This window comes from Bombina bombina, chromosome 3, assembly GCF_027579735.1.
Source record: "Bombina bombina isolate aBomBom1 chromosome 3, aBomBom1.pri, whole genome shotgun sequence".
Taxonomy (NCBI): Eukaryota; Metazoa; Chordata; class Amphibia; order Anura; family Bombinatoridae; genus Bombina; species Bombina bombina.
The window spans coordinates 226632714-226660430 of record NC_069501.1 but is presented as its reverse complement, the minus strand read 5'-3'; the positions used below and the strand labels follow the sequence as shown (position 1 = coordinate 226660430).

Here is a 27717-nt window from a genome sequence, read left to right as displayed (position 1 = left end):
ACATAAAGAGCTGGAATCTAGATCTATAGTGCATTACTGTTTGCCTATATCAAATTAGGGATGGTTATTAAGACCTCAGATGGTAACCTGGCCGTCATCCAACAATATGACTCACTCCAGAGGACCATTAAGTTTGCTGAATGACCAACTGATGCCAAATGCCAGGGGTGACTGTTCTTTACAAATTTTCTTTAAACACTCTGCAGAATAAATACTTTGTACTGTGATCTTCTAATTGCACATATGAAAGAACTTGTAGGCTACACAATTAGGTCAAGTTCAAGCTCTTCCTATCTACTAAACCTTAGGAAGATTATAACTGCCATGTATGGTTCCTCTATTAGTAATAGTATGTCCTGTGTTATTGGACAAGTTACGTATAGCTGATTATTGAAGCAGTGACAAACAACTTAACACAATGGGGCTGATGATCAATAGTTTAAAAACCTTTAGCGAATCATATACATTTATGAATATTATACACATAAATTATAACATATTCATTAAAGGAACATTAAACACTTTGAGATTTTAATATAAAGTATTTAATTATATGTTGTAAAACAACTTTGCAGTACACTTTCATTATTTATTTTGTTCCCTTTTCCTGTCATTTAATTCTGAATATTGAGGGCTTCCCAAATTCCTGTTAAAAGTGGAAGTGCAGACACAGCTGTATTCTATAGAGTGATTGGCTGCACACTCTAGTAAACCATTTATAACTGTCCATAATTGGCCATAGCAGAAAAAGAAACCTAAGTTACAATATGGCGGTGTCCACTGCTTTATAGACATTAAAATGTTACCCTTAATTTTTACAATATTTAAACAACTAATATAATTTTAAAAATCACAGGTCTATATTATTCTCCAAATAATCTTTGCTCTGAATACATCAGTATATCAGTGATTTATTTAGGATAGATTACAAATGGAGCACTAATTTATTGCGTGGCTGTAAACGGGCAAATTCTCCAGTTTACAGGTGCGTAATAAATAACCAGTCATTACAAGTGGCTGGGTTTTGCTACCGTGAGCTCAGACCTCTGGCTAAATTTTTAAAATGTGCCCCAATTGCCCCCAAAAATGTGTGTAGTGGCTTTTGGTAAATAAAAAATATTTTTTTCTATACACACAATCACTTTGTATTTATATTTCTAGTAGATAATCTTCAAAGTGTAATCCAGAAATTAGCTGTTACTATGTTAAAATATTGTACAATATTACAAGCAGGAAGTAATACACTACTTTAGATATGCGCATAATGATATCACTTAATAAAAATATCCTTATCACATTCACATTAAGATATTATTCTCTTTATGAAATACCTAACATTTCATAGATATGGCCTTTATTGTTAATACCACCTTTATGCACTGAGATTGCCAATACCACTATATTTTTTCGATACCACCTTAAATATCAATTAAAAAATGGGACCAATGAAAAAGTTTGGTTACATTTAAAAGGAAGCACTGGACTGCTATTTTCTCATCTTGAAAAAACCCTCACGTAGGGAGAAACACGTTGATGTTTTTATCTATGCAGTCAGAATAACTTTTATTATTTTAAATATCTGCAATTGTGCTAATCTCTCTGTGGAAAGCAGAGTTCAAATTGGGACTTTTATCCTAGATTTCTCTAGGTTTCAACACTGCCTAAACTTGCTTGTGTAATATATCCAAAGTTTGTTACACTTTCACAACGACCGCATTGTTTAGTGCCAAAGAAAAAGTCAAGTTTCATCTGAGCTGTTTTATCGTTAACCTTGTGAATATCCAGCGTGCTGTTGCACTAAGAGCAGGATACCACCTCTGATACCTGACAGGCCAATCGCCCGAAGTGTTTGAACGTGAGATTGTCCAATCGGACAGGAGCAGCCGACGAGACCTGTGACGTGTGATCCAACGGTAAACAAGGCGCACAATACACGGATGTCTAACAGCTAACAAACCGAGCTGCGGCTCCCGAACTGTTACTTCTCTGAGTCAGGTATTGGGTTATATGATCTGCATCAGGATTGTATATAATACTCATATCCTTGTGATTTGGAATTTACAGCTTTGCCTGAGACGTTTGAACTGCCTATATTTAATCGCCTAGGCAACATTTTTTATTTGTTTGCAAACAATAATTTTTTGATTTTAAGTGGTGGTAATTTAAAATTTCCTAATTCACACACTCTTTCACACAATCGGAGACATCCAATATTATATACATTGTTGCTATTGCTGTGAATGAGTTACATAGTAGCTAGTATCCGACTCATTATTAATTTATACTATGTTGCCTATGCCTGATTTTTATTGCTAATATACCAGATTAAATATATATTTTTATGTCACTTATTTGTCTTAGAATATTATTTTAAGCAGCTCTATACATGGTTCTTTATTGTTAATGAACTTTTCAATTTTATGTTATTTATCTGTTTTAGAATATTAATTTAAAGCAGTTCTGTGTTACAATTACCACTATAAACCTTTAGCTTTTGAGCGCTCCTAAGTATACTTGTACTATTCATATCTATTTTTCCTAATTGTAGGGGATCTATTAGGATCTTTAGGAGTCTGGTTTATTAGCTCTGCGCATACTTCTTATAATAAATGAGAATAAGGCTCCCATTGGAACCTATGGAAGCACGTTCTCGTGAACACAATGCTTCCATGCAATGCAAAAGTGAGGTTGCGTTCGCATTGCACCTAACTTGTAATACCAGCACACATTTGAGTGCACTGGTATTACTAAATTGAGTGCAAATATCGCTTTCACAGAAGCAATATTTTGCGCTCCACTTATAATCTAGCCCTTAGTGTTTAATGTCCCTTTAAATAGTTATAGACACAAAGTACCAGATTTAGGTAATTTTGCAGGGTACCTTCTGTCTGTGATTTTCCTCTCATAATCACAAATCTATAGGGTCTGTGTGTTACAGGCACATTGTTTATCCTCTAACCACAAATCCCCAAAACTCACATTCTAAGTTCTTCTTTTTGCCAAGTCCACAAAAATGAGTGCACACATCTTTAGTTCTGCTTTTTCCTTGGGGCCACAAATACTAATAGAGGGCTGTATGTGACCCATGGGTCAACAGCTGACCATTCTTAAAATAAATGAACATTCTGTGCCATTATTTTATGCTGATGTCACACAAATGTACCTGGTAGACTTGTGGCTAATAACCTAGGACCTGATTCTCTAAAGCTCTCTGGTTTGGTGAGATTCTATAAGATGACTCGTTAGCATTATGAGGCTGCTCAGAAATTTATTTTAAAGGCTATTTTTACAGCGGGAATTGTGTATCTTATTAATGGGCGTTCACAAATATTCTTTACGTTAAGAAGAGATACTTACTTTACAACGTAGTTCTAGGTAAAATAAGCAGATGATTTGTCTCCATGCTGGTGAAGTTTTGAGAATTGGGTCCCTGGTATGAAAGATTGCCTGCTGAAGCTGATCTACCAAGAAGGCTGGGGGTGCAATATCTTGTGGTGATACAAAATATATCTTCCATTATATTTATTAAAACATATCCTTTGTCTTTCATTTTAAATCCCCCCTCTGTTGTATATAGATACATATAGTCACTTGCTTGTCTTCTCAAAGTAAAGCTTTTGTTTTATCTTTGTTCTGATCTAATGAACTGGATGGCCACTAGTGGGCAGCAGCAGGTATTAAAGGAGCTTTGTACCTCACAGGACATGTAAAAAAGGGACTACACTGCAAATACTACTGATACCTGAGAGGTTGGTATTGATCTGGAGGAGCTTCAGAACCCCCCTAAAACTGACAATGAGATAACTGGGGTAAGACAAGAAGGGAGAAGAAAAAAGTATGGAAAAAATGCAAGAAAATAAAAGAAGACATTTTGCTATAAAAGCCAGAAAACTATTGTATTACCAATACATGCTGCATCATCTCAGATTATAAAATGGTTTGAATAAGGATTAATGTTACTAGATTAAGCATAGGCTTGCCAGATGTACTCCTACAAGGATGTGAGTATTATATACAATCCTGATGCAGATCATATAACCCAATACCTGACTCAGAGAAGTAGCAGTTCGGGAGCCGCAGCTAGGTTTGTTAGCTGTTAGACATCCGTGTATCGTGTGCCTTGTTTACCGTTGGATCACACGTTACAGGTCTCGTCGGCTGCTCCGGTCCGATTGGACAATCTCACGTTCAAACACGATTGGCCAGTCAGGTATCTGAGGTGGTATCCTGCTCTTAGTGCAACAGCACGCTGGATATTCACAAGGTTAACGATAAAACAGCTTAGATGAAACTTGACTTTTTCTTTGGCACTAAACAATGCGGTCGGCCTATAGGTGACTGGGAACAAGAGGTAGGTGGGCGTTACACAATGTCCCCCCAAAAGCCCCACCCTTGACACAATCATGTTTATTTTTTACATCCGAGTAGTCATTTTATCCTGTTGGTTGCCAGTAAAACATATACGCAGTAGTGATTTGACTCCTCTGACTGCCAGGAGCACACACAGCAATGATTTAACACCCCCATGGCTGCCTGTAGGACATACAATAGAAAATGCACAGTGCTCCTTTTTATGGGGCCATATTTGTAATACATAGAGGCATATGAGACCATTTACATTTAGCTGATGCTAAGGGGACTTTAAAAATGCTGGACATTAAAGCGTCCAGTATTTTTCTACATATTTTGCTTGCTAAAATACTGCACTGTGGAGTTGAATACTGGAAACCTAGCATCAGCCAGACCATGATATCAAAGCAGTTGAAAGTCAATGGTCACAACAATACAGCATTATTTTATTCACTGTCAGTGTCCAAAAATACAAAGGACAATGGAGCAGAGTGAGGTTTGCATGTTGACTAGAATATTATATGTCCTTCTGCAAGTTCTGTTGTAATTTCTTAATAAAATACATGCAAGCACGTAATATTTCAGAAGCATTGGGGAAATAGATTTTTAATCTAATTGAGTCTGCATTCAGACTCGCTATTTTTCACAGGCAGAGCTATACGCCTTCAGTAATCTAGACTTTGAGGTAACACGTTCTGTAATTGTATGTGTGTGTTCATGTGCAGGTCTATGACGACCAGTAGGCTTCTTGTTTTGCAGTTTCCAAGGTCTAATTAAGCTGCAGGATGTTGTATGAAGGTAGGGGAGATAGATTGTTACAGTGGCTACAAATCCTATCACATGGTGTTCTGACACACTAGAGGTATTATTGAAAGTGACAGAATGTCGGCAATGCAAACATAAGCCTTTAATTATATCCTTCCCATCACAAATGTGCAGTCCTATTTATTTCTTTCTAAAGGTTTTAAAAGAAAACTTTCCTCCATTATGACTCTAAGCCTCTGACCTGGGGTGTATTCTGTATAAATAATGCATACAGTATGCTAGTGATATACTCAAAAAAGCTAAATAATCTGTTCCTGAGTTCAATAAAGGATAATCTCAGATATCACTTTTAAAGATACACGTGCACACGGATTAGAACTTCAATGCAGCAAATGTATTAACTGCAACATGATTTCCATATTTGTTCCTTGCTAATTAATTGCTTGTATTAACAAGACACAAGTTTTAACCCTTTAATGACCAACAACGTAACCTGTATGTCTCTGGTCTTTCTATTGGGGAACGCTTTTCAATAGCACAGTCTCGCCATGCTATTATACAAAGTCTGCAGAAGGGAAAGCTTAATAGCACGGTCTAGCCACTTGCGGCAAGACCCATGCTAATAGCACGGTTTAGCCACTTGCGGCAAGACCCATGCTATTACCCTTAAAGACCAGCAACGTACAGGGTATGTTGCAGACGTTAAGGGGTTTAATTATTTTTTTAATAAATACTGATAGTTTGTTCACAAAATGTGCTTTGCGTATACTAAGGCATCATCTTGCGTGCAGTATACAAAACTATTGAATCAGTGTGTGTGGGAGATCAGTGATGTCTGCTAGATGTGCATTCAGATTTAGACGAATGCAAAAATATCACACATGTTGCTGTGTTTTTTGCATTTTATCAAATAAGTAAATGCAACACAAAAATGTGTTAATGTGGTTAAAATGGTTACTCTTAACTTACAGGTTTACAGTATTCAGTAGCAATCCAGCGATATCATGTCAGTTGATTGTTGTCTGTGTTAGCAAATATGTAAGCTTCTCTTTTGTTCTTGACAATCCACACCCTATTCAAATATTATTTTATTCTGCTGCTGGCTTGTATCAGTAGCATTAGCTACTATTTATTTATTTAGGTTTAAGCTGCTGTCCAACTGTTTCTATGTTGCCCTGAAGATGCTCACCATAGGAGATAAGGGGATAGTGAATTTCCATTAAAGGGACACTGAACCCCAATGTTTTTTTTTCGTGAGTCAGATAGAGCATGCAATTTTAAGCAACTTTCTAATTTACTCCTATTAACAATTTGTCTTCATTCTCTTACTATCTTTATTTGAAAGAGAAGGCATCTAAGCTTTTTTTCTTGGTTCAGAACTCTGGAATGCACTTTTTGATTGGTGGATGAATTTATCCACCAATCAGCAAGGACAACCTAGGTTGTTCACCAAAAATGGGCCGGCATCTAAACTTACATTCTTGCATTTCAAATAAAGATACCAAGAGAATAAAGAAAATTTGATAATAGGAGTAAATTAGAAAGTTGCTTAAAATTTCATGCTCTATCTGAATCACAAAAGAAAAAAAATTGGGTTTAGTGTCCCTTTAATGACCAAATAATATAGTAAAAATTCAGCTGAACGAAAGACCCTATGAACTAATCTTGGATTAAAGAAAATAGTTTTCTGTGATGAACAATTTATCCATTTGTGCCCATGTCTAATACTTCCGAAGAAACCATTGTATGAATGTGGGAGGTGCGTAGAAAACAGGAATCAATTTGAACATTTGTGTTAAATTTCAAATCCTTTACACCCTGCAGCTATATTCTTATTTCAAAGGAAAATAAATTAATAATAAAAAGGTTATAGCTCATGTTAAACATATTTCATTAAAAAATACAATGCAACATTATAGCTACCTCATTTACTAAATTGCTGCTTAAATCCCTGTGTCTATGGACTATTAAATAAATAAACAAAAATGACACACTGTCTCCAGCACAATGACACTTGACTTGATACTTTGTGCACTGATTTCCCTTAGCTTTGTAGACTATCTATGTTTTTTGGAGAAAGAAAATTAGAGCCAATTATTACTGCCTGTCTACTGCATTCATTGGCTGCAATGTTAATCCAGTAATGATTTAATGAGTGTCTTCTTAGAGTTATGCCATAATTGTAGTCAGCGATTATTCATGAGATAACAGTAATTATTTTCATCATTAAAACATTACTGCAGTGATAGATCCTACCTACTTGAAATCTTTTATATATGAAACAAGTAAAATATTATCAATCATGCAAATATAGGTAATAAGTACTTGTTCTAAACTTGTAACATTATTGATTTACGAATTATTTGCCCCAACATTCAATAGTGCTGAGTAAATGATTAATGAAGTATACAATATACTCATTTTTATTGAGTTACAGTTGAGATATTAAACTTGACGATGTAAAATGATACAGGGGGTGGAGGGCCTGCTTATTGTATACAATACACTACTGACATTAGTTCATATTGATTCCAAATGGAATAAGTGCTATATAACCATGTTTTCCAAAGCAATTTTTTCCCATTGCTTTTTTAACTATCCCCTCCAGGGCCACCATTAACGGGTAACAGGGGCCACTGGCTTCAGGGACTCGAGGGGCACTGGCCTTGACCACTCGCTAGAGTAGCACAGTTTGATTTTTACTGTGCATTTGTTTACCGGCCAGCCATAGCCATTTTGGATGCAGGGTGGAAACCTGGCTGCTAAACTGGTGGCGAATGCATGAAAGCAGGCCATTCCCTATCTGTGCATTCATTTTATTGTGGGCGGTCAGTATCTTGCCTGAAGAAACGACCAGAGCGTGGTCGAGAAACGCGTTGCAGCTTTTTAATACAGAACCTTTTATAATTTAAAAGTGTTTTTACTAAACGGAGGTTGTCCGTTTTCTATTTTTTCCCATATTTTGGGATATCCAAACAGTTCAGTTTCGCTACTCCTGGTTTGCTTCACAGAGCGGTGTTTGGATATATACCTGACAACAGTGACCGATGTGGTGAGCTGTCCTGACAGGAGAACGACGCCACAGAACAGCATACGGAGAGACCGTCATCAGTGAGCTAACCACCAAGTGTTAGCCTGCTGTATTGCACCCATTCCAGGATGGGTGCCACTTATCTTGCGCATTTTCATCTTTTTTTCACAGTATATTGTATACAAAATACACTATGAGGCGCCCATTTTCTTCTTTTTCTTCCATTTACCACAGATGACCTGCAGCATCAGGTTTTCAAGTGGAGCTGCCTGAACACATCATCTTATCTGACTGGATTGGACTCGCCATTTTCCAACAGTATATTTATATACATATACACCTATTTGTTTTATGGGACATTTTCACTTATGTAATATTCTTTGTTTATGAAGATTTTGGCATTTATTTAAAAATATTTAGAATTTATTACACAAATATATCCACTTGTTATATAGATTTTGTATAGTTGCACGGCTCATGGTTAATATCCATTAGCCCACTTAGAATTTATTCGGCGTGCCCCCTATAGAATATCATTAGCTGATTTCCTTTTTTTTTTTTTTTTCTAATTTTTAATTTGATTAAGTGCATACTACTAACCTTTATTTCAACTCCGTAGCCCGAATATACACGGATAACATAACTGCAGTCCAATCCAGTGTTATACACTGCACTTTTGTAAATTGGAGACAGAATGATTCCATCTGTTCCAGAAAAGTTTTTGCTGCAAGGCTCTGGAAAAGAGAATAACACTATTATAATCAAAATGTCAATCAAATATTAATGAAATAAAATGTTATCTAAATAGACATTAAATGTATATAGAACACATTGTACTTGCAAAAAAATCTCTTGCAATACAATAACATGGCCCAGATTACAAGTGGATCAATATTGATAGAGCAGGGTTCACTTGCAATATTGTAGGCCTACACTATGACTAGTGCCCATTCTGGTAATACAAGTGTATAATTAAAAAGAACCCTTCCCAGTCCAACACCTATATAAATACAAACACACATACAAAACACAGAAATTGACTGCACCGGACTGGATACACATGCTATGACCCTGGAAAACTCAGAACCCTGGGTGCTTACCAGCACTCACAGAAAGCTTCACAGATTTCAGGGAATCAGGCAGTTAACCCCAGACAAGCCTGAATGTAAAGTCCATAGGGAAAATTACAAAGCAAAATTATAATTCATAGAAAGTCTGGCACTCTTGCAGATAAACAGCTACATTAAAGGAAAATAGAAGTTAGATACAGCGTGTAACCAAATGATGATAGGACCAGGACCACATCAAGGTCAAGAAGAGACCTAGACGTGGTCCTGGGCCCAGCATTTGGCCAAATACTGTACTGTGTGTGCATGTGTGTTTGTGTATAAATATATATATATATATGTATGTGTATATATATATATATATATATATATATATATACATACATACATACATACATACATAGTATCTCACAAAAGTGAGTACGTCCCTCACATTTTTGTAAATATTTTATTATATTTTTTCATGTGACAACACTGAAGAAATGACACTTTGCTACAATGTAAAGTAGTAAGTGTACAGCCGGTATAACAGTGTAAATTTGCTTTCCCTCAAAATAATTTAACACACAGCCATTCATTTCTAAACCGTTGGCAACAAAAGTAGAAATGTCCAAATTGGGCCCAAAGTGTCAATATTTTGTGTGGTCACCATTATTTTCCAGCACTGCCTTAACCCTCTTGGGCATGGAGTTTACCAAAGCTTCACAGGTTGCCACTGGAGTCCTCTTCCACTCCTCCATGATGACATGCACTCCCCCACCATCCGTTTCAGGATGCCCCACAGATGCTCAATAGGGTTGAGGTCTGGAGACATGCTTGGCCAGTCCATCACCTTTACATTCTTTAGCTTCGTTATCATGTTTGAATACTGCCCTGGACATTTCCACTTAGGGGTGTACTCATTTTTGTTGCCAACGGTTTAGACATTCATGGCTGTGTGTTGAGTTATTTTGAGGGGACAGCACATTTACACTGTTATACAGACTGTACACTCACTACTTTACATTGTACATTGTAGCAAAGTGTCATTTCTTCAGTGTTGTCACATGAAAAGATATAATAAAATATTTACAAAAATGTGAGGGGTGTACTCACTTTGTGAGATACTGGGGCCTAGTTATCAAGCCGTCAACCTCAAATACGCTGGAATTCCGCATCGTATTTGTGGCGATGCTGATACGCCTTAGTTATCAAAGGCTCGAGACCGGCAAAAGTAGAATTTTGTGACGTAAGCATCGATCCGCCGGACTCAGTCCGACACAGATCGATTCTTACGTCACTCCAGATGTTCCGCACACAAGTGCGGCACATTCTCACTACTTTTGCTAGTTATCAAAAAACTAGCAGGTACGCTCGGCACTTTTACGGCCCAGCGTACCTGGTTTTCAATCCGCCACCCCTGGAGGCGGCGGATCCCATAGGAATCAATGGGAGTCTGACCATAGCGAAAGTACAAGTTCGCTGCTGACAGACATCCCATTGATTTCTATGGGAGCTGTCTACACCTAACACCCTAACATGTACCCCGAGTCTAAACACCACTAATCTGTCCCCCCTACACCGCCGCAACTAAATAAAGTTATTACCCCCTAAACCGCCGCTCCCGGAGCCCACCGCAAGCTACTCTATACATATTAACCCCTAAACCGCCGCTCCCTGAGCCCACCGCAACTATAATAAATGTATTAACCCCTAAACCGCCGCTCCCTGAGCCCGCCGCAACCTATATTAAATGTATTAACCCCTATCCTGCCCCCCCTACACCGTCGCCACCTATAATAAATTTATTAACCCCTATCCTGCCCCCCACTACGCCGCTGCCACTGTAATAAAATTATTAACCCCTAAACCTAAGTCTAACCCTAACGCCCCCCTAACTTAAATATTAATTAAATAAATCTAAATAAATGAACTCTTATTAACTAAATGAATCCTATTTAAAACTAAATACTTACCTTTAAAATAAACCCTAATATAGCTACAATATAAATAATAATTATATTCTAGCTATCTTAGGATTTATATTTATTTTACAGGTACCTTTCAATTTATTTTAACTAGGTACAATAGCTATTAAATAGTTATTAACTATTTAATAGCTTACCTAGCTAAAATAAAGAGAAATGTACCTGTTAAATAAATCCTAACCTAAGTTACAATTACACCTAACACTACACTATACTTTAATAAATTATTCCTATTTAAAACTAAATACTTACCTGTAAAATAAACCCTAAGATATCTACAATGTAATTAATAATTATATTGTAGCTATCTTAGGATTTATATTTATTTTACAGGTAACTTTGTATTTATTTTAGCTAGTTAGAATAGTTATTAAATAGTTATTAACTATTTAATAACTACCTAGCTAAAAGAAATACAAAATTACCTGTAAAATAAATCCTAACTTAAGTTACAATTAAACCTAATACTACACTATCATTAAATTAATTAAATAAACTACCTACAAATAACTACAATTAAATACAATTACATAAACTAACTAAAGTACAAAAAATAAAAAAAGCTAAGTTACAAAAAATAAAAAAATAAGTTACAAACATGTTAAAAATATTACAACAATTTTAAGCTACTTACACCTAATCTAAGCCCCCTAATAAAATAACAAAACCCCCCAAAATAAAAAAAAATGCCCTACCCTATTCTCAATTAAATACATTTCAAAGCTCTTTTACCTTACCAGCCCTTAAAAGGGCCATTTGTGGGGGCATGCCCCAAAGAAAACAGCTCTTTTGCCTGTAAAAGAAAAATACAACCCCCCCCAACATTAAAACCCACCACCCACATACCCCTAATCTAACCCAAACCCCCCTTACAAAAACCTAACACTAATCCCCTGAAGATCATCCTACCTTTAGTTGTCTTCACTCAGCCGAGCCACCGATGGAACTGAAGAGGACATCCGAAGCGGCAGAAGTGATCCTCCAAGCGGCGCTGAAGAAATCTTCCATCAGATGAAGTCATCATCCAGGCGGCGCTGAAGAAAAGTCTTCGATCCGGCCGATGTCATCTTCAAAGAGGCGCTGAAGAGGTCTTCTATCCGGGCGAAGTCATCTTCCAAGCCGGGTCTTGAATCTTCCTTCCGCCGACGTGGAACCACCTTCTTCACCGACGGACTACGACAAATGACTGCTCCTTTAAGGGACGTCATCCAAGATGGCGTCACCTCAATTCCGATTGGCTAATCGGAATTAAGGTAGGAAAAATCTGATTGGCTGATGGAATCAGCCAATCAGATTGAGCTCGCATTCTATTGGCTGTTCCGATCAGCCAATAGAATGCGAGCTCAATCTGATTGGCTGATTGGATCAGCCAATCGGATTGAACTTGAATCTGATTGGCTGATTCCATCAGCCAATCAGAATTTTCCTACCTTAATTCCGATTGGCTGATAGAATCCTATCAGCCAATCGGAATTGAGGGGACGCCATCTTGGATGACGTCCCTTAAAGGAGCCGTCATTCGTCGTAGTCCGTCGGTGAAGAAGGTGGTTCCACGTCGGCGGAAGGAAGATTCAAGACCCGCTTGGAAGATGACTTCGCCCGGATAGAAGACCTCTTCAGCGCCTCTTTGAAGATGACATCGGCCGGATCGAAGACTTTTCTTCAGCGCCGCCTGGATGATGACTTCATCGGATGGAAGATTTCTTCAGCGCCGCTTGGAGGATTAACTTCTTCCGCTCCGGATGTCCTCTTCAGTTCCATCGGTGGCTTGGCTGAGTGAAGACAACTAAAGGTAGGATGATCTTCAGGGGATTAGTGTTAGGTTTTTGTAAGGGGGGTTTGGGTTAGATTAGGGGTATGTGGGTAGTGGGTTTTAATGTTGGGGGGGTTGTATTTTTCTTTTACAGGCAAAAGAGCTGTTTTCTTTGGGGCATGCCCCCACAAATGGCCCTTTTAAGGGCTGGTAAGGTAAAAGAGCTTTGAAATTTATTTAATTTAGAATAGGGTAGGGCATTTTTTTATTTTGGGGGGGTTTGTTATTTTATTAGGGGGCTTAGATTAGGTGTAAGTAGCTTAAAATTGTTGTAATATTTTTAACATGTTTGTAACTTATTTTTTAATTTTTTGTAACTTAGCTTTTTTTATTTTTTGTACTTTAGTTAGTTTATGTAATTGTATTTAATTGTAGTTATTTGTAGGTAGTTTATTTAATTAATTTAATGATAGTGTAGTATTAGGTTTAATTGTAACTTAAGTTAGGATTTATTTTACAGGTAATTTTGTATTTCTTTTAGCTAGGTAGTTATTAAATAGTTAATAACTATTTAATAACTATTCTAACTAGCTAAAATAAATACAAAGTTACCTGTAAAATAAATATAAATCCTAAGATAGCTACAATATAATTATTAATTATATTGTAGCTATCTTCGGGTTTATTTTACAGGTAAGTATTTATTTTTAAAGAGGAATAATTTATTAAAGTATAGTGTAGTGTTAGGTGTAATTGTAACTTAGGTTAGGATTTATTTAACAGGTACATTTCTCTTTATTTTAGCTAGGTAAGCTATTAAATAGTTAATAACTATTTAATAGCTATTGTACCTGGTTAAAATAAATTGAAAGGTACCTGTAAAATAAAAATAAATCCTAAGATAGCTAGAATATAATTATTATTTATATTGTAGCTATATTAGGGTTTATTTTAAAGGTATTTAGTTTTAAATAGGATTCATTTAGTTAATAAGAGTTAATTTATTTAGATTTATTTAATTAATATTTAAGTTAGGGGGGCGTTAGGGTTAGGGTTAGACTTAGGTTTAGGGGTTAATAATTTTATTACAGTGGCGGCGGTGTAGTGGGGGGCAGATTAGGGGTTAATAAATTTATTATAGGTGGCGACGGTGTAGGGGGGGCAGATTAGGGGTTATTAAATTTATTATAGGTGGCGACGGTGTAGGGGGGGCAGGATAGAGGTTAATAGGTTTAATATAGGTTGCGGTGGGTTCAGGGAGCGGCGGTTTAGGGGTTAAACTATTTATTTAGTTGCGGAGAGGTGCGGGATCAGCAGGATAGGGGTTAATAATTTTATAATAGAGGGCAACGGTGTAGGGGGGGCAGGATAGGGGTTACTAGGTATAATGTAGGTGGCGGTGGGCTCCGGGAGCGGTGGTTTAGGGGTTAATACATTTATAAGAGTTGCGGCAGGGTCTAGGAGCGGCGGTTTAGGGGTTAATACATTTATAAGAGTTGCGGCAGGGTCTAGGAGCGGCGGTTTAGGGGTTAGTAACTTTATTGAGTTGCGGGAGGCTCCGGGGGCGCCGGTATAGGGGGTAGAACAGTGTAGTTTAGTGTGAGTGCTTAGTGACAGGCTAGCAATAAAGCTGGGAAAAAGCTGAAGGGCAGCGAGATCGGATGAGTGATAACTCTCACAGTCCGCTGCTCATCGCCCTGTGGCTTTTTGACAGCTTTATTTGATAACTTAGGCGTATTTTTTCAGGTCCGCGGCGGCGATGTGAGGCGAGCTTAGGCGGGCGTATTGGGCCGGCGAAGCCAGAAAAGTAGACAGCTTGATAACTACCCCCCACTGTGTGTATATATATATATATATATATATATATATTACATACATGTATATGTGTATAAATATATATATTATATATATATAACTAGATTACAAGTGGTGCTCTAACATTAGCTTGTGATATAAGAATATCGCGGGCATGTTAATCTGTGCTTGTATTGCAAGTTGAAAGTAAACGTGAACGTGAGTGAGCAATCAAATTTAACTTGTCAGGTTAGCAAGACTTTGCGTAAAGGTTTTGGGATAAAATAAAAGTTGCACTATATACAACATAAATACATTAACATATACTGTTGCAATTATATAAACACTATCTGATAAACAAATTTGCATAAAGATTAATAAAACATATTTATAAGGATTAAAAGGTATATTGTATATGGCCATGTATTTGACTGCAAAATGCTGTAATATATATATATATATATATATATATATACACACACACCTGTCTAAATAATCATTTCATACTAATATCTAATATGTTTTACTTTGTATTTATTGCAAAAATATCACTTTTCAATGTTCTTCACATACAGGAATATGTTATTTTAATTGTAAGTACATATTCCTATATATATTTGTATATACCTATACCTGTACATCTATTCCTATAGATATATATATATATATATATATATATATATATATATATATATAATTAACATTACATATACATATATACAGTATATATATATTACTATTTTTATGGGTTACTCAGATCTAAAGAAATTAAACATATTCATTAACACATGTCATATATTAGATCAGGAGTTAAAAATATCTGAAGCGATTCGTATCCAGAAACTGGTTGTGACCTATATTGATAAACAATTCCACAAATTAGGGAAGAAGCAGTCATCTGGTACTCTGTCTTTAATGGAGTGACCAGCACAGTCACCAGATCTCAATCCTATTGAGATGTTGTGAGAGCAGCTTGAGTGTATGGTATGTAAGAAGTGCCCATCAATCCAATCCAAATTGTGGGAGGTGCTTCAAGAAGAATGGGGGGGAAATCTCTTCAGATTACCTCAACAAATTGACAACTAGAATGCCAAAGGTCTGCAAGACTGTAATTGCTGCACATGATACTTTGACAAAAGCAAAGTTTGAAGGACACAATTATTATTTCACTTAAAATTCATTATCTCTAACCTTGTCAATAACTATAGTTCCTATTCAAACTCATTTCATGTATGTTTTCATGGAAAATAATGAAATGTCTTAGTGACCCCAAACTTTTGAACACCAGTGTACATATACAAGTATAGGTACATACAGGTATATTACAATGAAAATAAAAAAATTGTGTATGTGAAGAACATTGGAATGTGAAATATTAAAAACTTCTGTCAGGTTAGCACGTAAGCGATAAGTGTTAGTTTTTTTTTTGTATGCGCTCCATTGAAGTCGTTAGCGCGGTCATGATATCCAAAGTCCTGAAGTTAACGCACGTTGGGTTTTGTTTGTATGCAATACTTTTACTGTCAACTTGTATTACGTGCGCTAACCATCGTGGAAAAAAAGGTTACTTCCAGCAAACTTTGATTGAGTGGGAAATGCAGGTATAATAGAAAAAAAGAAGACTGCACTCACTAGATTTAGGTGATGTCAGGCTTCACCTAAATCGAGTGACATATATATATATATATATATATATATATATATATATATATATAATAATAGTTGTTAAGGGTATGCACTCTCACCGTCATGCCATAACAGCCAGGGTGCTGTAAAAGTTTCAATAAGTTAATATATTAAGCACTCTCTGGTCTTCAGCCGTCTGTGGTTTAACCACAGACGGCTGATGACCAGTGAGTTCTTAATTTATGAACTTATATATATATATATATATATATATATATAGAGAGAGAGAGAGAGAGAGAGAGAGAGAGAGAGAGAGAGAAAGAGAGAGAGAAATTTAGCTTTGCCTCCAGATGTTAGCACACCTAGACGTGGTTCCTTTTTACTTTCATCTTGTAATATGAGCGCAATAATATGAGCGCTATTGATTTAGCTCGAGCGGTGCTCTCACTCTACAGTGCTAATATTTTGGCATTCCAGTTGTAATCTGGACCCATATTAGTTGAACATGAAAACTTCTAGATTAACACCTTGCTTTCCGTAATTGTTTTTAAATAGCCAAACTCCCTCACTGCTTGGTTTATTTAGAGGAGACAATCCTGACTTGTTGCTGGAGAAGACAAGGCTTGCCTCTGTCATTTTGTTTGCTTTGTTGTATCTTATTACCTACTGAGACTAATTATGTACCTTCACTATTTATTTTGTTAATTTTTTCTGTTCTATATCATTTTGAAATAATTATTTTTCCATTGCCCCAGTAATGATAAAGGGCATTAGATAGGATTCAGCATGCTGACCCTGCAACATTCTCCACAGTGATTTCTTGATCAGTGTAGAAGATCATCTACATCTTTCCCAAAGTGGTGAGAGAAAGTAAAGGAGATAAGATAAATATGCTTGAGACTTTGCCCTAAACAGAGAATGCAAATTTTGAAAACAAAATGACAGGTTTAAATTGTATTTATTATGCAGATCTGTAATTAATTCCTTAATTTCTTACATCTACATCTACTATGTATATATGTATCTAAAAAATAACAATTGTGCAGACTCTGAATAAGGATATTGCTCCCATACATTTATGAAATGGGTCATTTTGACAAGATGAGCTGTTTTCTTTTTTTTTGTCATTTAATTCAATATTGCTATCTTGTAATGTTTCCTGCAAAACAAGAACCATGTGAGAACATAAGAGACTCAGCGACTAGAACATTTGGAAGCAACCATTTAGCACTTGTGAAGCAGGACTGCGCATTTATTATAGTAGTGCATTAGCTGTAAGATAGAATTAACCCCTTTGTTTGGATGAATGATAAACCAATGAATTATAAACAAATAGTTTTACCCATCTTTTTGCATTATACTATACTATACTATACCCCTTTACTAGGGTATTTCAGAGAGGCTGTAATTTATTATCCATACCATTATGGATTGTCATTTGATGCAGTCTTTTATTCAGAACAAACATACACAATAAAACCTTTTTGTCACTTTATCAACCTTTTTTTTTTTTTTTTCAAATGTAGTATACAGGGAGTCACAATTTCTGAAGTTACCTGGTGCTGGTGCTGTAGTGATAACAGTTGTGGTAATTATAGTACTGGTTGTGGTTTCTTCCTCCTCTTCATAAGCTGTAACTGGAGATGATGAAATGGAGGAAGTGACCTTCCTCATATCCCACATATTTGAACTTGGTCGAATTTTAGCAGTATTTGTACTTACAGAAGTAGCCTGGAAAGAAGCATCATCTCTAAAATGTGATGGTTCTGTATAAGAGTTAGTTATAGCTTTCAATGTAGGAGGCTCAACATGGCTTATAGCTTGGTGGGAATCAGAAACAACTTTAGTTTTCTCAGTAAGGGGTAAAACATGATTGACAGAGGGGGTCAGGATGGGAGTCAACTGTAATGGTTTTTGAGGATTACTCATCTCCTTGCTCTTCTCAGTAACAACAGATGTAGTGTCCATAATCATTGTGGAAGGTATCAGTGGCACTGTTGGGGTTGCAGATTCATCATGGAATCCAGAAACATGGCCTGGATGGGCAAGATTGCCCAAAGGAATGTTTGTCTTTGTAGTTGGATTGTCTTTCAAACTACCAACCTTCTGTTCTGGTTTGATCCTTGTGAAATAGGGTGATAAATGTTGGAAATCCTTTTTCATGATCGTCTCATGGAGAAGTCCCTCTAAAAGTGGGTGATGATTTAGTAATGTCATTGTAGGTGCTGTGGTAATGAAAGGCACCTCTCCTTCCCGATCTTCTACTGTGGTTGTAGCGACAGGTTCCATTTTTGCTTCCCAGCTACCAGCTCCTTTGCTGCCCAAGTCGTTCCTTTCTGCAGTAAGCAGACCTGAACAAAGAAATAGGTATTAGAATCTGTAGTGGTAAATTGTTTAAGGCCTCCAATATTTTATAGTATGCAAACAATTTTCTTAGTTGTTTAATTTCATTTTGATTTTTTTTTTTTTGTACTAAAAAATAAAAATTAAAATTCAGTACACTTGAAAGTTAAAATTCAGCATAGCTGCCAGCATTCTGCTCAGTTGCAATGTCTAGGTTGATCCATAAATTAAGTTACTGCAGAAACTCTATTATATGATTAGGCACACATTATTGTACACACAAAGAATAAACAGAAATGATTTAAGCTTCAAATAAATATTGCAACCTGAAATACTGAGTGCCTGTTACTTATGTTTCCAAAAGAAACAAAAATGCTTTTATGTCATATCAAAGACATGCACTTTCCCACACTGTAAGTTACATACAGTGAATAAATAATACAATCATTTAAAGGCACAGCTAAATAGACACATACATCATGATATTAACATTCAGGGCTAGGAATATTGACAGTCTAGGCCAGGCTCTTTTTAAATAAATGCTCTCATTAAATAAATTTAATTGAAGAATGAAATTGTTGGGATTAAACATCTAGGTAAAGTCCCACATGATAGCTGTGTTTTACTTGGTAGCTGCAATGTTTGCTGCTCCCAAAACCTGTCTCTGTTTATGTATTTAACCTCTTTTTGGGTGACATGCTGTAATGATTGAGAGCTTGTAATTCTCACATTGCAATGCTACTTTATGGATTTAAATTAGATGTTCACTTTGAGAGTTTTAGACTTTAATGCATCACATTGTGACTACACAGATATGCATAGAGCTACATGAAAATAGGTCCAGGTGATAACACAAGTTGTTTGCTTATTAGCATTTCAAGACCATAGCAAGATAATTGAATGATGATTATTTGTCAGTTATAGTTTCAACAGCTAGAAGGCTCAGGTAAAAATTAAAGTGAGCTTCAGTGGATAAGTTGCTTTACAGTTATAAAACTAAAAATAAGTTCAGTTAATCAGTGACCTCTGTTCTGAGATGGAATCCACTGCTGTACAGTGAACGTACTTGTAACCTGTTCTGTGGGCCACAGTTCTCAAAAATAAAATGAGCATTTCTTTTACTTTTGCTTGTTCTGCCTGGAGGATGAAGGGAAAGGTCAACCAGACATGACCTCAATCAAGGCAAAAGAGAAAAATCTATTTCCAGTGCTTGCCACTTGGACAAAATGTGAAAGGATCAATTCTACAGATGGGAAAAGTTCCAGCATATAATGGAGCAGGGTATCATGATCCTCTTACCTATCAAACTAATTCTAAATAGTTGTAGTGTTTGCCTGAAATCTTTCCTCCGAATGATTTGAAAGTAATGTATTCATTTTTGCTGAGCTGGCGATGCACAAAATGTCTTAGTGTTAAGATCAGAGCAGTTTGCCCAACCATACTTCCTGCTTAAAAAAACTACTTCTGAATTTCCATTTACAGTCTGGAAAAGGGTCTTTCAAATATTCTCTGTTATTAAACACTAATACTGTTCACATAGAGAGAATACAGAGTGTACTGTTCCACAAAGAAATTCCAGCTCTATTTTGCTCCTATAAAAATCACATCTCTTGTAAGAATAGAGCTAATGAATGATTCACATCCACATGCAGGTAGAAATGCATTTACATGACACATTCTTCTTGTCATCGTGCTCTGTAATCTTCTATATAAAGACTATACTACAATTATTTAGCATGTATTGTAATATTTCCTCCTGCATTATGTGCATTGTCCCTGGGCAACAGCTCACTAGGGCAAGGATAGGCATCTTCTTTGTCCAATATCTCTCATCTTCTGCCAGACTTCCACACCATATAGAAATGCCAACGATCAAGAGACATTTACCTTATATAAAATTGGTAATATTATTATTAATTTTAGAGGATAAAGAACATTAGATTTTAGTGAGCAAATTAGTCTTTGTTTAAAAGGTCCAAGAATTATACAAGAAAATAATAAATAGTGCAACAGAACACAACAGCTAGGCCTATATTAAGCCATACAGTTTTAACATGTAAAAAAAACAATACTCTGTAAAGTAGATGCTAACATGCTATTATAAATATTGCCACTAGTAGTGCACTTTCAAAACATGACTAGTATCAATTCAGACTGAGGGCCTGATATTCAAAACCTTGCCGCTCAGGTGAGATATTCTAAAAAGTCTCGCTGGTACAGGGAGGCCCTTAAAAATATTTAGAAACACAAATTTTTATCTTGAGAAATGCTTATGTTGCTATATAGTGTTCTTTATGTGAAACAGGGTCTTCTAAATTACAATACGAGGTCTAAAAAAATTCCATAGATTATATGTGATTTCTCTCCAGGCCGGTGACGTTTTGAATGTCAGGCCCTGAATCTGCATGGAGACAATCAGTGCAAAATGCTTATAATAGTTATGCATTAGAAGGGGCTTTCACAGACAAACTCCTTTTCAAACACGTTTTGTAAATGTTAGGCATTATCAACTTTAGAGTGTGAGAGAGGGGATGCTATTTATTTAAAAATGCTTAAAACTAGTTAATGGTGTCCTGGAGCATTAATCTTAAAAGATCATTCAAAAAATAATGTGTACACATCCTACACTCCTGAGAGCTAGCTGTTGATTGGAGCCTGCGCACATTTGTCTCTTGTGATTGGCTGACTAGGGGTCTTCAGCTAGCTCTAATAATTGCACTCCTTTAGCAAATTATATTAAGGGAATGTAGCAGATTTAATAATAAAAGTAAATTGGAAAATTGTTTAGAATTGCAAGTTCTATCTTAATCCTGAAATAAAAAAAATTGGGTTTCATGTCCCTATAAAGGGATAGTCTAGTCAAAATTAAGCTTTCATGATTCAGATAGAGCATGCAATTTTAAGCAACTTTCCAATTTACTCTTATTTTCAATTTTTCTTCGTTCTCCTGGTATCTTTATTTAAAAAAGCAGAAATGTAAGTTTAGGAGACAGCCCAATTTCGGTTCAGCACCTGGACAGCACTTGCTTATTGGTTGCTAAATGTAGCCACCAATCAACAAGTACAACCTAGGTGCTGGATGAAAAATGGGGCGGCTTCTAAGCTTACATTACTGATTTTTCAACTAAAGATACCAAGAGAACTAAGAAAAATTGATAATAGGAGTAAATTAGAAAGTTGCTTAAAAGTGCATGCTCTATCTGAATCATGAAAGAAAAAACTATGTTTCATATCCCTTTAAGCTTTAATGCTCTTGACAGTATTTCTAATCAGAGGCTACATTGCACAGGGTTGAATCTTGGTCCAACACCGATCCTTTAATGCTGCTCATTAGGCTAGATTCAAGGGTACGCATTTGGGGGGCCCATTCTTACGGTAAGATCATGTTTGAAATTCATAGAGGCTGCTTTTTTTAGTGGGCATTCCATTAACATAAATAGTTGTGATAAGTGCCCCAATACACAATATTTTGCACAGATATACAGAACCAATAGAAATGCAGAAAAGCAATATGCACAATTGCAACAGTTATTTGTATATCTGTTGTCTTAGATATCTTGCAGAAGGTACGTGTTTGATATTGGCATGGTCAGTGTTTTTCACCTAAACATTGTTCAATCATGCAGACTCTTGTCTAGTGTATTTGTCTTGCTATTTTTATTTTATTTTGCAATTTTTTTAAAAAATTTTTTTGTGTGCATATGTTAGAGTGGACTGTTTTATAGAGTTTTTGTAATTTTATTTTGTTTGTTTAGTAATTTTTTGAGGTATTTTTGTGATAATGATGTTTTTTTAATAGTTTTTTTTACACTTAATGTTCTGCTATGTTTTCAGAATTGCTTTTCCTTTTAACAGTCTCATGCCTATTCAACAAGCAGGCTCACATGCTCATACCTTACCCTTCTCCACATGAAGTTTATATTGGCCCCTCTCTCCTTTCTTCTCCATACCTTAGCTCTCTTAGCTCTCTTTCTATTTTAAAATCTATATCAATAAACTGCACCACCTCACAGAAATACCCCCACTGCTATAAATATCATTCTCACCTACTCTTACTTTCCATCTTGCTGCTATTAGCATCAGGCGACATCCTGGGCCTACCCTCATTCCCACCATTACCCAATCACGCACTCCTTATAGAAACTTTAATAAAAGCAACACACACAACCTCATTTCCATCCAATGCATCCCATACGCACACACTCCTTTCACTTGTGCACTATGGAACTCTTGTTCTGTCTTCAACAAACTTACAACCATCCATGACCTGTTTATATCAAATGCTTTCACCCTTTTAGCAATTACCTTAACCTGGCTATCTTCTTCTGAAACCGTTTCCATTGCTGCTCTCACACATGGTGGTCTCCACTTTAGCCATACCCCGAGGCCAGGTGAGAACATGGTGGCGGTGTTGGCATCCTGCTCTCCCCCTCCTGTACTTATCAGTACCTACCTCCAATCCCATATCTCTCCTTCTCCTCCTTTGAAGTCCACTGTATTTGCCTGTTCTCCCTCTCTCCCTCAGAGTGGCAGTCACCTATTGCTCTCCTGGACCGACCTCCCAATTCCTTGATAACTTTGCCACTGGCTTCCTCACTTTCTCTCTACAAATATACCAACCATAATCCTTGGGGACTTCAACATTCCCATTGACAACCCATCTGCCCCTGCTGCCTCTAAAATTCTTTCACTAACATCCTCTTTCGGTCTCTCACAATCCACCTTATTCCCTACTCACCGTGATGGACACTCAATCAACCTGGTATTTTCCTATCTCTGCTCTATATCTGACCTAACCCCCTAATGTAGCCCTTTTCCAATTTTAGACCATCACCTGGTCATCACACCGTTAACTCTCTCCTGTACCCACCTGCTCCACCCCCACCCCCTGTCTTTAGTGCTCAAGACTTGGCAGACTACTTTTTAAACAAAACACGTACTATCCGAAACAACATCCCAACACCAACTTGCAAACTTCCAACAACAGGCTCCCTCTGCCACCCTCTGCATTTTCCATCCAGCCACTGAGAATGAAGTCTCTTCGCTACTATCTTCCTCACGCCTCACTACCTGCCCGCTCGACCCTATTCCTTCCCATCTAATACCCCCCTGTCTTCCACCCTCACTCCTGCTCTCACTCACATCTTCAACCTATCTCTCTCTACCAGTTAATTCCCATCTTCTTTCAAGCATGCAAAGGTCACTTCCATACTCACAAAACCCTCCCTTGACCCTAACTCTCCTGAAAGCTACCACCCCATATCACTGCTTCCACTAACATCAAAACTCCTTGAAAAACTAGTTTACAATCGCCTAACCCACTTCCTGTCCACCAAGTCCTTGCTTGACCCCCTGCAATCTGGATTCCGCCCTAAACACTCAACTGAGACTGCCCTTACCAAGGTTAGTAATGATCTTCTTTCTGCTAAAGGTAATGGCCACTACTCAATACTCATCTTACTTGACCTCTCAGCTGCCTCGACACAGTTGACCACCCCCTCCTCCTACAGGCCCTTAGCTCTTTTGGCCTCTGTGACACTGCTCTTCCTTGGATTCACTCTTATCTTTCTCCCAGTCTTTTTCTGTGTCATTTGCTGGTGACTCCTCCTCTCCAATGCCTCTGTCTGTTGGAGTACCTCAAGGATCTGTTCTGGGTCCTCTAATCTTCTCCATTTATACTTCTTCACTGGGTAAACTTATCAACAGTTATGGCTTCAAATACCACCTCTATGCTGATGACACCCAGATCTACCTCTCCACCCCTGCTCTCTCTCCCTCTGTCCTTTCTCATGTCAGCGACTGCTTATCTGGTATTGTTTCCTAGATGGCCTCTCACCACCTAAAGATTCACATGTCCAAGACTGAGCTCCTTCTAATCTCCCCCTCAAGCTCTACGCCAACTTCTGACTTTTCTATCTATGTTGACGGCATCACCATCTCCCCATCGCCCCAAGTCCGCTGCCTCGGAGTTACAATTGACTGAAATCTATCCTTTTTCTACATCCAATCACTTTCTTCATCCTGCCGCAACCACCTACGCAATATTTCCAAGATTTGCCCATTTCTGAGTGCTAACACCACAAAGCAAATGTCAGGGTGCCAGGAATCAGACTGAGACAAAAAGGTCCAAAAATAATCACACCTTTATTAATAACAAAAAATAATAAAAAGTCCACAAGTCAAATAACAAGCCAGGAGTCAAAGCCAGAGCTGGTAGTCAGACAAGCTGAGTCAGGAACCAGGAGGGACGTCAGAAAGCCAGGTAATACACAGGTACTCACAAACAGGTCTGAGATAACGCAAGGGCAAAGCATACTAAACAGAGGCCCTTTAAATAATAAGTGATGACATCACAATTCTGAGACTGCAACCTGTCTCACACGGATGATGTACAACAGTCTGACCATAAGATGGCGTGCAGGAAATGAGCAGCATCACACACTCTGCACCATATTCAGCAAGAAAAGGTAAGCAAAATGGCTGCCAGCAGCACATGGCAAACAAAGCAGAGAAAAAACCCTGACAGCAAATAATCCACTGCCTTGTTATTTCCAGACTTGACTACTGCAATAACCTACTTACTGGCTTTCCTCTTTCCTGCCTCTCCCCCCCTTCAATCCCTCCTAAATACCTCTGCCAGGCTAATCCAACTTTCCCATTGCTCTGTTTCTGCTGCACCTCTCTGTGAGTCCCTTCATTGGCTCCTCATTCACAGCAGAATTAAATTAAAAAATCTCACCCTTACATACAAAGCTCTCACCAACGCCGCTCCCCACTACCTATCCTCTCTAATTATTAAGTACACTCCAGTCCGCCCACTAAGATACAATAATGACCTGCTCCTTGCATCTTCGACTATCACCTCTTCCCATGCTAGATTGCAGGACTTCTGTCGTGCAGCACCTACCCTCTGGAACACTCTCCTTCATCCTGTCAGGCTTTCACCTAATCTTTCTTCTTTTAAATGCTCCCTGAAGACTTTGAAGACTTTTTTGTTCAGAGAAGCCTACCACCCAACTCAATAATAAATTAATTTCACTTACCTAACATTTCCCTCATCTAACTCTGCATTAACATCTTTCTCAATCTTGCAGTCCTCACCTGCTTCTCAGCCTCCTACCCTTCTAGATTGTAAATTCCTATGGGAATAGGGTCCTTAATTCCTCCTGTATGTGGTTGTAAATTTTGTCCTGTCACTTAAAAGTTTTAGAATATTGTTTTATGTAAATGAATAGTACCTATGGACAGCGCTGCGGAATATGTTGGCGCTTTATAAATAAAGTATAATAATATAATAATAAATAATTGAATAAAAAGAGATGATTTTTAAACTTGCAGCTGTGACAAAGGATGGTTACAAATCTCTTTGATTTGCACAATTTTTTAAGCTGTGGTGTTGCTGGTGTTTTTTTTTCAGTGAGATTATGGTTTAACAAATTAGTTCTATTGAATTTAAACCAATAAGTATCATCATAGATGCAGGACCATGTTCAGTTTCAAGAGTACAGTTTGGGAGCTATAGATTCTGATTGGCTGTTTTAAGACTATACATTTTTTTTTTTACTGAATCAGGGATCTCAAATGAGGATGCAGATTTTGTAAATACACAAAATGAATTTGCAAAAGTATACATGCATTTTTTTAAATGTCCTTGGTACCGTTACAGGTCTGAAAAACAATAAGGGCTAGATTACGAGTGGAGCATTATTTAATGTTCCCGCTCGAGAGTTAATTGCGCTAGAAGTAAGCTTTTTGCACTTGTTGAGTTACGCTCGTATAAATTAACTGTAATTCGAAAAGTGCAAAAAGCTGAACTTAGAATATCGCGTGCACGTTCATGTATTCACCCATGAAAGTCAATGTAGAAAAAAATATTTCACATTCCAATGTTCTTAACATAGCAGAATATGTTCTATTTATTCATAAATACATATTTATATACAGTATATATCTGATGGTATTTTGGTACAATATATATTTATACATACACACTATATATATATATATATATATATACACACACACAAATATATATAGGAATATCTATTTATAAATAAAAAGAACATATTCTGCTACAATAACACTTTATTAAATATGAATACAGTATTGCATGAATATGACTTTTCATATTTTCATCTACTTGACAGAAAAGGGCTCCAATGTACTTTTATATGTATACTAGTCCTAACGCCTGTTCACACGGGCCATTTTTTGCAGTACAGAGGTCCCACCCCTTGCTCTCTCTCTCCCCCTTTCTCTTTTGTGCTCTCTCTCCCTCTCTTTTGCACTCTCTCTCGTTCCACCTCTCTTTTGCTCTCTCTCTCCCCCTTCTCTTTTGCTCTCTCTCTCCCCCCTCTCTTTTGCTCTCTCTCTCCCCCATCTCTTTTGCTCCCTCTCTCCCCCCTCTCTTTTGTTTTTTCTCCCCCTCTCTTTTGCTCTCTCTCTCCCCCCTCTCTTTTGCTCCCTCTCTCCCCATCTCTTTTGTTTTTTCTCCCCCCCTCTCTTTTGCAATCTCTCTCCCCCATCTCTTTTACGCTCTCTCTCTTTTGCATTCTCTCTTTTGCTCCCTCTCTCCCCCTCTCTTTTGCTTTCTCTCCATCTCTATTTTGCTCTCTCCCCCCTCTCTTTTGTGCTCTCTCTCTCCCCCTCTCTTTTGCTCTCTCTCTCTCCTCCCTCTCTTTTGCGCTCTCTCTCTCCCCCTCTCTTTTGCGCTCTCTCTCCCCCCCTCTATTTTACGCTCTCTCTCCCCCTCTCTTTTGCTCCCTCTCTCCCCCCTCTCTTTTGCTTTCTCTCCCCCCCTCTCTTTTGCTCTCTCTCCCCCCTCTCTTTTGCGCTCTCTCTCCCCCCTCTCTTTTACGCTCTCTCTCTCCCCCCTCTCTTTTGCGTTCCCTCTCTCCCCCCTCTCTTTTGCTCTCGCTCGCCCCTCTCTTTTTCTATCTCTTCCCTCTATTTTGCTCTTTGCCCTCTCTTTTGCTCTTTCCCCTCTATTTTGCTCTCTCTTCCCCTCTCCTGCACTTTCCC

The 27717-nt window shown here is 37.4% G+C and overlaps 1 protein-coding gene across 1 annotated transcript in view; it reads right to left on the bottom strand.

Annotated features, from left to right (window-relative positions):
• The window catches only part of SEZ6 (seizure related 6 homolog), a 639531-nt gene that overhangs the window by 605864 nt on the left and 5950 nt on the right, over positions 1 to 27717 (bottom strand). The window contains exons 2-3 of the mRNA XM_053705225.1: positions 17910 to 18704; positions 8747 to 8880 (exon numbers count right to left, since the gene is read on the bottom strand). Of these exons, the coding sequence (XP_053561200.1) occupies positions 8747 to 8880; positions 17910 to 18704 (929 nt within the window). The remainder of the gene's footprint in view (positions 1 to 8746; positions 8881 to 17909; positions 18705 to 27717) is intronic.